Raw genomic sequence first — 13,895 nt, 5'->3', positions numbered from 1 at the left:
TAGCAATACCAGGGGTTGAGGGTGCATCAGTGAACTCTTCTCACTGTGAAAAACATTAAAAATAATAATCATCAGCATTCCTGACATGGTCCTTCGCTAAAGTAAGCTGCATTCTATCTTCCTTTTTTTATTGAACACCATCCCACCTAGACCAAAGAAAGCACAGGGCTCTTCAAAGCACCTTCAGACACCCTTGCCAACGGGATACAGCTCAGCAACATGTAGACCAGAGGCTTGTCCATGTCTCTGTGCACATATCCATCTTCTCTACAGTACAGACACTCAGCACTCAGAGCTCAGAGCTCAGTAGGAGGATGCTATTTAAAGGCCTCGCTCCAGCCCTGCGTCGGCCTCTTAAGAAACGCCACCAGGTTGGACAGAAGAGACTCAGCCCTGTGCGTGGGCCGCTAGCCTGAATGAAACAGCAGGTGGCACCACGGGGCGGCCTGGATAAGGGAACAGAGAGGCATGGATGCAACAGGTCAAACTGCTTTAATACATCGCACAGCATGCCACAACCAATTTACCAAGAGAAAGAAAACATGATTTGCTAGGGGCCCAAAATCTACAGAGAGGATTGAAAAGAAATCAAGCATGTTGGATCAAGCTCAGTCCTCAGTGTGCCTAAATACAACAGAAAAATCAGAGCTGACAAAAAAAACAAGGAAATGAAAGACCCAGCAAGCCTAACATGGTTATTATCCCATAGTAAGTAAAAATAGCTGTGTGCTACTGTTTGCCATTAGGAATCAGGGTTGGGCAGGAAACACTACACTTCTGTTGCCACCAAACGAGACCCTGTGGCCTGCCAGTCAGGGATTGTCACTGGGATTACTTTATTATATTAGTGCTATTTTTACTGCCGTCAGTGAATGGGCGCCTGTGTTAAATGTGATTAAATGCACAAGACGCCAACTGTGCTTTGCCTCTCGTAGGGTATAGCTTCTCTAAGCTGAACGTTTGTATGTGATTCTTGCCAAATCTGCATCAGCTCCGCTTTGAATAACCTCTCTGCCTCGCTGGTTTCCAGCAGCACCTCTTCGCACTGCGCCTATTGTTCTTGTTTAGCTGGTGACGAACCAGCACCGCACATCAGGAAAAAAAAGCACACTTCCCGTCATGGTCTGAACGATCACACACACACAGACACAAACACTACACTCAGTATTTGTTTGCACATTGTTTTTCCTCCTCTCTGAATGCAGCTGTGGTTTCTCTATGGGAGGAGTGACATCTCAAATCATCTTGATTTCTGTATCTACATTTCCTGTCAAGTCAATTCTACAGTCATTTAGTATGGTCAAAAAAATACTGATTCTAAACTTCATCTAAATGAATCACTGATTTCAGTATCGGAGTCATAAATCTATAATGTGTAATGAGAAACAAAATGCACTTTATTACACTTTCACGGTTTATTCCAGTTTCATCAGAGAAAGAGCAATTCAGTCACTGGGACTTGAAAGGGAAACACAACCTCACAAACATGATATCATGAAGCTGTTCATATATGCTAAGTCACCCATGTCCTGATCCCAGCACAGCTCTAACAAAGGCCTTTCATCTTAATCTATAATGTATTTATTTTGGGCTCTGCTATTCATTTGGTCGTTAGCGAAGCAAACAGCGGTCTCTCGAGAGACTGTTTTGAAAAGGGAAGCTGGCTGTCAGTCGCGCTGCTAATACCGTCTCAACGTAATTAAAAATCGCCACAGCTCATTATATTTCCACTCCATGGCGCAGCTTGGGCTGAGAAGAAGGCGGCGGCATGCTTCCCCTCCGCAGAGGATGTGCGTGTGACGGCGAGCGCTAATAAGCAGAGCACACGGTAGCCACGGGGCACTGCTGCCTCCCAGGGTGCCTCTCTCCACTTTAGCGAGCGCTGACACTAAAACCACATGCACATGTGACGAGCCCATAATGACTGGGACAGCAGCAGCTAGCCTGTGCACAGATCTCTCCTGACAACGCCTTCTGACGGTTGTCTGTGTGTCTGTGTGTGTGTGTGTGTGTGTGTGTGTGTGTGTGTGTGTGTGTGAGTGAGTGAGTGTGTGTGAGTGAAAGTGTGTGTGTGTGTGTGTGCATGTGTGTGGTAATAGGGAGTGAGAGACAGGAGTGAAAGAGAAAGTGATGGTAAGAGACAGAGACCTGGACAGACGGGGAGACAGCAGACAGCCCCACAGATGCAGGCGGAGCAGAGACAGGCAGACAGACATGCTGTGCTTCACCTCAACCCCCGAGTGCTCCACAGCTGCCTTCTCCCCTGTTCAGGAGATTGGTATTTGCATGCAATGATTCAGAGAAGGAACTGGGCCGACCACCCACTGTCCTTCTGTTTCCTCTTGTTTGTTTTAGTCACATCGCCTTCTGACGCTGAGCAAAGCTAATCACTGCTTCAAGAAAAAAAAAAAAAAAAAAGCAAATCGCCTGGAGACACATCCTTTGGAGAAATACCAGCTCCTGCTACAATCAGACAAGGAGAACATTTTTCAATTCCAGCTGACTCTCTCATTGCCCTCCAATTTCCCAGCACTATTACACAACACTAAATTGCATTCAACTGTAAAAGCAGCTCTATCTCTGGGGCTGAACAGTGACTGTGTCCAGCAGTCCTCTTGTGAGTGTAACCAACTTATCTTGAGATGCTGAATTTATTTCCCCATAGTGCCTGCGCTGCCGTTGGCTCCTCTGGAAAAAAGGAAGAGCCTCGCTGACTCAGGAAGAGCCTCGGTTTCACCCCACCAGGATGGCAGTCTGCACACCTCTGACCTCCCTCTAATTAGCTGGCCCGGCGGCTCCACCCACGCGTGGCAACAGCAGCCCGAGGAACCCAGCTGCCACGCGGAGACGGCAGATGGCACGTCTCTTACCTCAGCCTTATTAAACGCACCAGGCCGTGCACGCGCCAACACGACGCCGCCCCTAAGGTAGCGAGACAACATACCTGCCAGGCTTGTTGATGTACTTCTGCAGACGGGCCTTCACCTCGTCGTAGGTCAGGAAGGCCATGTAGCCCGGGTGCGTCACAGCCAGGAAGTTCCAGTTCCTCAAGATAGAGCCCCACGGCTACAAGACAAAAGGATGATTAGTAAAAAACGAGTGAATGTCTGATTTACTGTGCTAAAGCAAAGCACTTTTAACTCCACTAAAGCAAACAAAACATAAACGCTCTCTCTGAACATGGCAGAACAATAGTGAGAATGTTGCAGACAAAGAGGTTGAGTTTCACTTTCTATTCTCGTCCACCAGATGGGATGCTGCAGGTATTTTGATACTCTCCATGAGTCTGCCAAGGCCAAAGGGCTGCACCAGTGGCACTACTACAGAGGCAACTGCACTACCGTGGACGTCCTACACTACAGTGAAGGGTACTGAGGCATGTCTGCTTATGATCCTGTTAGACTTATGTGGAACGGTGATGAGGCAGCAGCAGCTTCCGTAGGGAATGCCCACAGCATGTGACTCATCTGGGGTCCGCTGGGATTAAGCACAGTTTACCACCCATACCAAATGAGTGAGCGGTGACGAGGGTGAGGGTGAGGTGCTGACTGGAGTGGGGCTTGTCCGTTTAAGGAGCAGGAGCTGGATTAGTTCATGAGTACCGTTGTGTGGGAGCCAGTGAGAGAGATTCCCTGCCTGAAGCCACAACCACCACCACCCCACCACCACCCCCACTCCCTCACTAATTCCACAGCAACGACGATGGACTGTGGGTTGCAGAGCAGAGGATCCGTGCTGGTGCATGCATGGTGAATTAACCACACTCATCCAGAGCATGGTGGCCCGCCACATGCGTCACACTGGAGTTATGACATTACTAACAGGGCCTTTGAAGCTGCGTGGTGGCAGGGCTTTGCAGCGTGCGTGACACATACAGACTGTGTTCACTAGAAGCCACTAGAAGTTGTTGTTCACTGAGTGGGGGACCTCTGTGAGTGACACCAGCCACCCACACTGGAAGGGAAAAAAGGTAATCCCCAGTTTCACTTTTCATGCCACTAAATGACTGATGATTTGTCTCTTGACATTTTAGAAACATCCCTGCTGTCTCTCTAGCTGTGTGCGTGGATAGACTCACGGAAACCACACAAAGAGAAAATATGCCGAAGCTCATTGGTTGAGCTGTGAGCTGTTACTCTACCTGAAACAGCCTGGTGAAGATGTCAAACTCAAAGACAGAGATATAGTCATTGCAGGTCAAGTCGATGGTGGATTTCAGGGCCATGGCTTCTAGTCCCGAGCTGATTGGATGTACTTCATGAAGGCACTGTCGAAACACTTTCCATGGCACAATTGTCCTGAAAAAGACAGAGAAAATTATTGAATAAGACAACTACCACAAGTGTTTGTTAGGAAGTGATCTCAGACACAAAGTGTTACATTCAGACACAAAGCTGGAAATAAGATTCCTTCTAACCATTGGTTTAGATTAGATTATTTCAGTCATACTATGTTGAAGAAGTTCCTTTTATAGGTGCCATCCTATGTATCAGACAATATGAGATTACAAAGTGAAATGAATCATATGTCCTCCAGGAGGCACATGACATATCATATCAGAACTATTGTAGTCTGTTTTGCCACAAGTGCCATGTAAGAATGGACGGGAAACGTACAGGACATTGTTGGTGGAAAAGGTAAATAATATACATTTGTACATGTTGTAAGAATACATACATTGATGTGATGTACATTGATGTGATGTACATCATGTACATTGTGCGAGTCCATATTTCACTTCTAATTGTTAATACCACTGCAAAAATGTTTAAGAGATGTAACTTCTGGGAAGAGTATAGTTTGCCTGCATACTGTGATTAGTGAAACATAAATGGAATTCAGTAAAAGAGCTTTGTGAAGACACAACTCAAAGAAAAGCTTCAGGACATACACTGATATATGTCTGTTACATTTACAGGAAACACTTGACTGTCTGATGAATCGAGGCATCACAAAATGGAAGATATGACATCTTCCTGAAAAAACAAGACTCGAAGAAGGTTCCACCCTCATGGTGAACTATGAGTGTCTCTTCATATAACCACATGCCTCAGCAGATGGAAAAACGACACCAACACTGACCTTCAAAAATCTGCCAGCAAAAACAGACTAATCAAAACTGTGAAAAGAGAGAACGTCTGGAGGGTGGTGTGAAACCTTGACAGAAATGAGCAAAATCCTGGCTTCTGAGTGAGAAGGAAAGTGTGGAGGTGTTTCACACAATATTGACTATTTAAAGCATTTTAGGAGGATTGCAAGACAATCTGATGTTTGGCCCTAAATGATCCAGTCCTGCTCAGCTGAGCAGAACAACCCAGCAGAATCAGGTCAGACTGCTGTGTGCACTGACATCATGGCCAACAGCACAAAACATTCTGTTTTAATCTCACTGTATGATCACAGATTATCTCCCTTTCACAGGAAAGACACCATCTAGCACCTGGTAGCACCTAGCGGGCAGCTGGCATAGAAGAAGTAGTAGTAGTGATTGATAGTCAACAAACTGGTATCCCTGTTTTAATTTCCTCTGTTGTACTAAGACTTCTGGTGTATGACAGATGTAAAGAGGAAAACAATGTAGATGTTTGGGAGAAAATGTAATGGAGAAAAAGTAGTACTGAGTTTCAAAGTTTCAAAGTATTAGCACTGCCAAAAACTTCTTTAGAAAATAAATGACTATATGTGTCAATAACAATAAATGTTATGCTATTTAAAAAAGTAAATAAATAAATAATAATTCTTGTTAATACTACTCTGGTGTGAAATCAAGCCTCCATTCCATTAACACTCCAATATCAGGATTTACTGTATGATTAACACCCATTAAATGTTTGAGCACGGGCCTGAAAGCTGCAGCCATCATCTGCCGTAGGTGCCTTCTCAACACATGCATTTCATTAAGGGTGGCAAATGGCACAGTGCGGCGCCTGAGAGGGACGGCCACATTCATTAGCACAGTGACCCTCTCCGTGCTGAATCTACGTTCCTTCACATCCATTTACTAAAGCACCGGTCCTGTAGCCACTCTTCTCTGAGGCCATTCAAAAAAGTCATACACCACGACAACCCTGGTGCGTGCAATTAGCGTGCTAGTAGCAATCTAGCATTTTGTGATCCAATGTTGTGAGTTGAGTTAGAGTGAACGGACAGTTTCCCGTTTCTTGTACAATGTTCCTGTTGAAAAAACGACTTTTGTATAATGTATAATGTATATGTAAGTGTATGATGCTAATACTACTGGATTAAAGTGTGATTGAGAGCTCAACTACAATAGCATAGACAGAAGACATACGTTATGGACATTTCCTGAAAAGTCAACTCTGATCGTGTCATTCCTAAGGGTGTCCAACGCAGACTGCTGATGAAGAATAGCTTCACCCTGGTGGGTGTGGGTCTCTGAAGAGGTATGGAGGGGATAGGCAGGGGAAGAGGAGATGAGATTTAATTAGGCCGATTAAAATATTGAAGGCCTTAATGAGTGGAGGACTGCTTAATGGGCAGACAGTGTCTCTCACCACATACACAAACAGACAGCCTACAGGGCCTCCTGTCACAGCCAATTACAACATACCAGGAGCTCCCCACGGCCTCGGGAGGCGGCACTCAGAGCCACAGTCAGCAGTGTGCGACTGGTTGAGATAGAGAGAGAGAGAGAGAGAGAGAGAGAGAGAGAAAGCGTGTCTAAATGAGCTGGGGTTTAGAGCCAGGACTGTCCTGAGCAGACAACAGGAGTCCCACACACACACACACACACTACTGTTCTTTCCACTTACCCTCCAAATGTTGCTTATTGCAATTCATGGTACAAAGCATTCTAACCATGTTTCTGTCATCCCCCGGCAAATGAGAAAGGTTCCAGCCACACATACACACACACGCACACACACACACAGACAGAGAGAGAGCAAGAAAGAGAAAGAGAGAGAGAGAGAGAGAGAGAGAGAGAGAGAGAGTAATGTACTACATAATGTACTACATAAGTTGCAGTGGAGAGTAGATACAAGGGGAGCATTGTAGATAGCAAGTAAATGCTTAAAATAGCCTTTTTAGACGGCTTTATCAACCCCTTGCTCTCGCTGTGATAAGACACAGCTCACCACTGGACATATGAGTCTGACTAGAGCACTCTGCCCTGGAATAACACTCCTCTCTTTAAGGAAGAGGAACAAATCTGACAGCTCAAGCTAGTAGCCTTCGGTGTTGCCGTTGGAAACTGCACTTACATTGGCTGATGATCATGAGCAGCATTTCAATGAGCATTTTTTTTTTTAAACAGAACTGTGTGTGTGCAGAGCTATTTAACTAAGAAAATTCTGTTCTGAGCGAGCAGCTTTTTTTAAAACACCACTTTATAAAATTGCGACTCCACTGAATGCTCTGTAATAATGTGAGAAGAAAGAACATCTCCATCTTTCATTTAACAAGTCCCCCTCCTCCAGTTAGAGAGCCGACCATTTATTTTATTTCTTCCTTTGGGTTTCATGGCTTGTTAGGCCTGACTGATAAACCATATGGCAATGAAAAACAGCACTACGTTTGAGGTCTAAAAGGTCAGCAATGCTGCTTGTAAGGCACAATGACAACAACAACAACTACAACATCAAACCACACACACAAACACACACAGACACGTGCTCGCATACACAGACACACACACACACAAACAGCCATCCTCCCATGTTGCAGCCGATGGATGTGAAGTGGATGAGGCCACACCCATGGCCGTGGGCTGCAGCCCAGCAGGGAGTGTGGCTGGCTGTGATGAGAGAGGAGGACAAAGCACCGCTGCTCTAGTACAGTACCTGCACTCCAATGCACCAACACAAGAGTCACGGTGGAACAGGCAGTTGAACTAGGAGATTTTTGTGAAACATAATGCTAAATTAATGCTAAATTGTGATATTTTTCCTGTTTCTCCATGAGAATCATACCATATTAGGTTGTTATTGCTCAAATTGCATCATCCCTTCCAGACACTAATGTCAATGTTAGTGCAGCAACAGTGCCACTGAGTAAAACTCAAGTCTATATCAAAGCCAATTCAATTAGGTGCCGCCTCTCACTTCTCATAGTCTTCTTTAAACGTGGGAGTCAGTCTTCCCTGCTGACAGCGCATCAGCCCAAGAGGTCATGTCTCACAGTGGCACTGCAAGTGCTGAGCAGCACATCATCTTCCGTGCCATGTCTGTGTCTAGAGGACAACCCTGGGGCCAGCGTTTGAGCTTTCTGATGTCAAAAGGAAAAAGCTGCTCTCCATCCAGGGTATCAGTGGCAGACACTTCCTCTCTGCAGAGCGGGAAGCTGGGCTTCATAATAATCTATAATATATCACTGCAGTAACCGGATATATGCAGGAGACTGGCGCTCTGCTCTTTGTGCTCTCTTCCCCTCAGAAAGCCAGTCTATTGGGGGCTGTCCCGTTTCCAGCCTCGTCAGAGCCCACTTTAAAGGTCTGGTAATGGGTGAGCGACACAGCCGAACACACAGCAGTCAATGGTACTGTTAATCAGATTACGATTACGATTATGATTGATCCACGCATGTTCACATTGTGTTTAAAGTGAATGTGAACATCATGTAAAGTGACTGCTTTTGGTTAAGTCAGAGCCCTCAAGTCAATTTCCCTCCAGGGCACACAGAGGCAAGCCTTCATCATCATCCAATCACATCCATGGACCAGAATGTGTCTCATGCATTCTTTGTTATGTGGTTGGCTGTAGGTGTGAGGGAGGGAGACTATGGGGAGGCAAACTATGGGCCCTAAGGACAGCTGAACAGAGAGAGAGAGAGAGAGAGAGAGAGAGAGAGAGAGAGAGAGAGAGAGAGAGAGAGAGAGAGAAAGAGCAGCATGCATGTTGAGACCAGTCTGCAAGCTAAGGAGGGAGGGGGAGAGGGTTAGCAGCCTGATGCAGGCCTTCAGCATAACACTTATCAGCCAGCCTGCAGCAGTCAGGGCCTTGGCTTACCTTATCCACGCCTCACACGCATCGCAAAACAACACGCTCGCTTAGCAGGAGTTCCTCACAGCAAACTAACTGGACAGCTGTATGCAAAGCAGCCAGATAACCTTTACTCTTTACAAACACAACTCTGCAGCCATGCATGACTGACTCAGCTGTGGCTAAAAGAGGCCAACTGCTGCTGACTAAAAGAAGGTACAGTATATTAACAGACCGCATAAATGGAACAAGCGATTCAGTGAAACGTCTCAAAGAGCTCCAAGAACTAACTGCTCGGTTGCATTTTCCATAACCTCGATACGTCAACAAACATACTCAGATTATTAAACAGGTTTGTTTGATTGGTTTGTTTAAGAATTATACATTTATATCACAACATTTACATTTACTCATTTAGTAGATGCTTTTATCCAAGGTCACATTCAAGCTTTATTGCATAGGAGACCCTAGGTAACAACAGATACTGTGTTACACGAGACCACCAGAGGATGACAGTGCCAAAATGTACGTCCCAGTCAAAGTGTAGTCGAAGGAGATAGTAGTAGAAATATTAATCAGAAAGATATATGAATGGAGATTTCACTTACTTTTCTCCAAAAAACCTCTTCCAGAATTCTGCAGCATCTGCCTTGGTGATGCGGAAGGTGTCACCCTGGAACTGGCCACCGGGAAAGATGGCCTTGATCTCAGCCAACATATGGCTGAAGATCAGAGACAGTTTAGTGAGGTTTCTCCTGCAAGAGACAGGGGGAGAAAAAGGCAAGGTCACTGCACTGATCCAAACCTGCTATCTTTATTAACAATACTACAGTACATGGTCACTTGATATTCAGTACACACAAGCAGCACACACACACATATATTCATCAAATGCACGCACTGATAAACCTATTCAGGGAGGAAACAGATGCATATCTGCATTCTCAATTCAGCTCAGAGTTCTGTGCCCTTGAGCATTTTTGGAAGTTAATGTGGTTCCCTTGATTTCCATTAAAACAGCCTGTAGATTATGTTCACAATCTGACACACATTCTGGAGGGGACTGTGTAAAAACATTATAAATGTTCTTCACAGTGTGAGTGGGAGTTTGATAATAAATGGCAGTGTCTCTGAGCATCTGTTGCACAATAATACACACACACACACACACACAGATTGGATAGAATATTAATACAAATGGGAGTTTGAGAATACATATGGGACTCTCAGAACACAACACAAGTGTTTCAGTTCAATAAGGCCTTTGGTGATCTCACCACAGGCTGTTGGGCCACAAAAGTCCAGGGGAACCTTGGAGGAGAACTTCACAATGAGCCGCTAGGGGAAACGGGTAAGCAGGACACGCGAGCCTCCTGCCTCACGCTAAAGACTTCAGCACAAAAGCCTTTGGACAGCAGTATCCTGGTGGCACACAATTGGAGCTGGCGCGCCTCTCCCTCCCTCAGGTGTGCTCCAGAGGGGGCAGCGAAAGAAGGCCGTCTGCTTTGCGCTGATAAACGCTTCCTCACGAGGTTCACAGCTCAAGCACACTCACCACACTAACAACGCTCGACGCCCCGCTCTCATAACTCTAATTTCCGACAGGCAATCAAACCACAGAAGCCTCGGTGACATTTCCAGAGCAAATACCGAATAACATCTCAAGGATTGAGGAGAGATTTGGGCTGGCGATGACTCAGACAGAAATGATGAAGTTCGGGAAAAAGAAAACTACTTCAGTCGGAATTCATCAACACATTTAATCTAAATTTGAACAAAAGATAAGAGAACATGACAGATCGAGATGTGACTGTCTCAAGGACCAAACAAGCAGCAAGCCAAGCAGTGAAGCTGTGAGACTTTCACAGAGGTGGTTTTAAAAACAGCAGATGCAACACACAAATCCACACAATAAGCAGATTCAGTGGCACTTCTAGGTATTAAATGTTCTATGAGAACGTACTGAACAACACCACTGAACACTACAGTCACCAACATAGTCTTTGTGGTAAACAAACTTATCTCTGAGATTATAGTGCAAGCTGCTCAGTCCTGAACTACGGTGGAACACAAATGCTAAGCATTCAGTCTCTTCATGTTTTCAGGACATTAAGTACCATTGCGCCTGCATTGCAACATTTCTTCTGAGATTTCAGTGCCGCAGTGAAGCATCAAAGTTCTTTTGGATCTCACTGTTCTGAGGGGAGGGAAGTGTCAGAGGTCAGAAATTAAAACTGCTACTCTGTTCACATTTCAATGCCAAAATCAAAACGCAGACACATTTTCCCACAGCACATTCCTGTGGAGGTTCTACAAGACAAGCCAAGTCAGCTTATGGAATGTCTTCTGGCCTTCTTTTTACCAAACGACTGGTTGATTACAACATGAGAAATGAATCCAATACAGAAACAAGATGTGAGTTTGTTGGCAAGAAGGAGGGGGGTGGGGGGGCAAATACACCAGCAAAGCATTCATGAAATAAACACAATCACTTAGTCACAGTCACACTTTTCATGAGCAATATCACAAGTACACTGAAAACACCGTTTGAGAGGGAACAAAGTCGTTAAGCTAAGAAGGATTTGCAAAGAATTAAAACATGTTTGTTCTGGAATCTAAGCATGCATATAGAAGTCTGGGAGAATGCAAGGCTTTCCCAGAGACGCTGGTTTTGAGCCCTCACCTGTGACACTGACAAGCACGCTCTAATATCTGGAAATGTTCACGACTATGAGCCTCGTAAACAAGGTTCAATAGGAAGAGGGCAATAAAGTGCTCAGTCAGAGAAAACACAGAGTGGGGGAAAGCTTTGAAGACTTAGCAAGACATGAGAGAATGAGAGTTAATCTCACTACAGAGGTTTGTCCTCAGGTATAAAAACTGAATTTTATTCCCAAGCATTTAGCCCAACAGGCATATAACTTATGTAAATTCCCAGGCTGCTTAGCATCTGTGTGTGGTTGGGCTCTCTGTTTATCCACTCCTCTAGTAAATCAGCTTACTGTTCCACAGGTAGGATTCCATGGATCCTGTAGAGGTGGGCAAACTACGGCCCGCGGGCTGGATCCGGCCCGCCACACACTTCCGGCCCGTCGAGCATTCAATTAGGTTATCATAGGCTGCTCGCTATTTTTTTCCTGCAAAAATGACTTTGTGGTTAGCTTTACTGCAAACTGCTTTTCACTCTTAGAACGTTTACAATGTCAACGTCAAAACAGCATGTTAAGGATGATACTTTTTGTGTCCTTTCTCTATCTCCATTGCAGCAGATCTAACTTGAACATTATGCTACTCAATTTAATTGGGAACGCGTCTGAGCGCGCACGAGAGGGAGAGAGAGAGCGGCAGGTTTCAGCTGGCTTGTTGATAATTGATATCTCCTTTTTAATATAAGAAACTTTTAAAAGGAAAGCAACAGGCAACAGTAGTTGCCAATAGTTCCAATTTATAAACTGTGAGAGGGCACAGCCGGCACAGCACTAGCCATAGGCTATATTTGAATGGACATTTTCAACATGCATCCCCCAGCACACTTTGTAAAACCTTTTCAAGCACATAATGATGAGGTTAGGTGATTTGCCCCGATCTACACTCATGCCCCAAAAGGCTTGTAGATAAGATTGTCTAGGCAAAGCATGAGATGCAACATACTGTTGTGCACACGTGGGGGAAAAGTTGTTAGCCAAAGTGGTCGGTGTTATCAAAGGTCACTGATCTTTGGTTACTCTTCCTGTCTCTAATGCAACCTACACAAAGCCCACGACGACCTTCAAAAAGCTCACACCGTTTTCTAAGGCCACTTGGGCCACAAGAGGTGCTGCTGAGACAGTGGAACGTGGAACAAGCAGGGCTGCAGAACTTCTCTATTCTTGTTCGGCTTAGCACTGCTATTCTGACTGGTCAGACCAGGTGAAAAGGGGAAGGAATACTGGCGACTTAGTCAGTCACAAGGGGGTTGCAGCGCTGAGGTCAGCACACAACTCACACAGGGTCACTTCCATGCAAACCAGCATGAGGAAGGCAAAGGTCAAGTGTGCACAGCAAAAGGTCAGCTCTTACAAAGCTTGCACTTCATGGTCGGTCATGTGCTCAAGTGAGGCAAGAGCTCCACAATAATCTTGTGAAAGGCTCACAGCAACCTAACCAAACAAACTCACACTTCTGATAAGTCTCTCCATTACCCTGTGTTGTGCATTTATCAACCACTATTTACATGAGACTGACACAGACTGTAAAGCCCTTCGAAAGAAGTCAATGTCGCAATTGATTGCTTTCTGAATTTGTCATGGGGAGACTGAGCAGACTGCACTGCAGGCTTGACCACTTCCCATACATTCCTCACAGCTAGCAGCATAAGCAGCTTCTTCTCGGAGAGAGCCATATTTGCAGTGTTTTGAGGGGATATACCAAACAATTACCCCCAACCATACAGACATTTACCAACCACTACAAGCCTGAAGCCTACAAGCCAGAATGTACCTATTGTGCTGCATAGGAAGCTCTTGACTCATACCAGATAAAACTGCAGGCTGATGTTTTCAAAGTCTCATAGAAAATGGAGTTGACACTGTTATGTTGCAAGAAGAAAAGCAACTGCCTTTCTCTTCACCATCTCCAACATTCAACTAATAAGCTTTTAGTTTCCTCGTGACGTTCCAAGATAGCAAACTAATGTTTACATGCAGGAACACTGAAACATACATACATAAACATACATGCTCATACATGCTCAGCTCACACCCACACAAACTGACTAGCACGTTGCCTAGCACATTGCTGCCCTTGCTCGTGCTGCTGTGAGGCGACAGGCTGCCTGAGGTGGGGTGGACTCTGGTGCTCTGATGCTGTCCTGTTTGTCCGGAAATGAGGGCAGTGTGTGTGTGTGTGTGTGTGTGTGTGTGTGTGTGTGTGTGTGTGTGTGTGTGTGTGTGTGTGTGTGTGTGTGTGTGTGTCAGT

General features: G+C 45.2%; 1 protein-coding gene across 4 annotated transcripts in view; it reads right to left on the bottom strand.

Moving 5' to 3' along the window:
- The window catches only part of cblb (Cbl proto-oncogene B, E3 ubiquitin protein ligase), a 47,854-nt gene that overhangs the window by 15,163 nt on the left and 18,796 nt on the right, over window positions 1-13,895 (bottom strand). For all 4 annotated transcript variants that reach the window (XM_042091488.1, XM_042091490.1, XM_042091489.1 and 1 more), the window contains exons 4-6: window positions 9,548-9,694; window positions 4,142-4,298; window positions 2,945-3,066 (exon numbers count right to left, since the gene is read on the bottom strand). In XM_042091488.1, coding sequence (XP_041947422.1) covers window positions 2,945-3,066; window positions 4,142-4,298; window positions 9,548-9,694 — 426 coding nt within the window. The remainder of the gene's footprint in view (window positions 1-2,944; window positions 3,067-4,141; window positions 4,299-9,547; window positions 9,695-13,895) is intronic.

Source organism: Alosa sapidissima, chromosome 5, assembly GCF_018492685.1.
Source record: "Alosa sapidissima isolate fAloSap1 chromosome 5, fAloSap1.pri, whole genome shotgun sequence".
Lineage (NCBI taxonomy): Eukaryota > Metazoa > Chordata > Actinopteri > Clupeiformes > Clupeidae > Alosa > Alosa sapidissima.
This window is presented reverse-complemented; position numbering and strand designations above follow the sequence as displayed.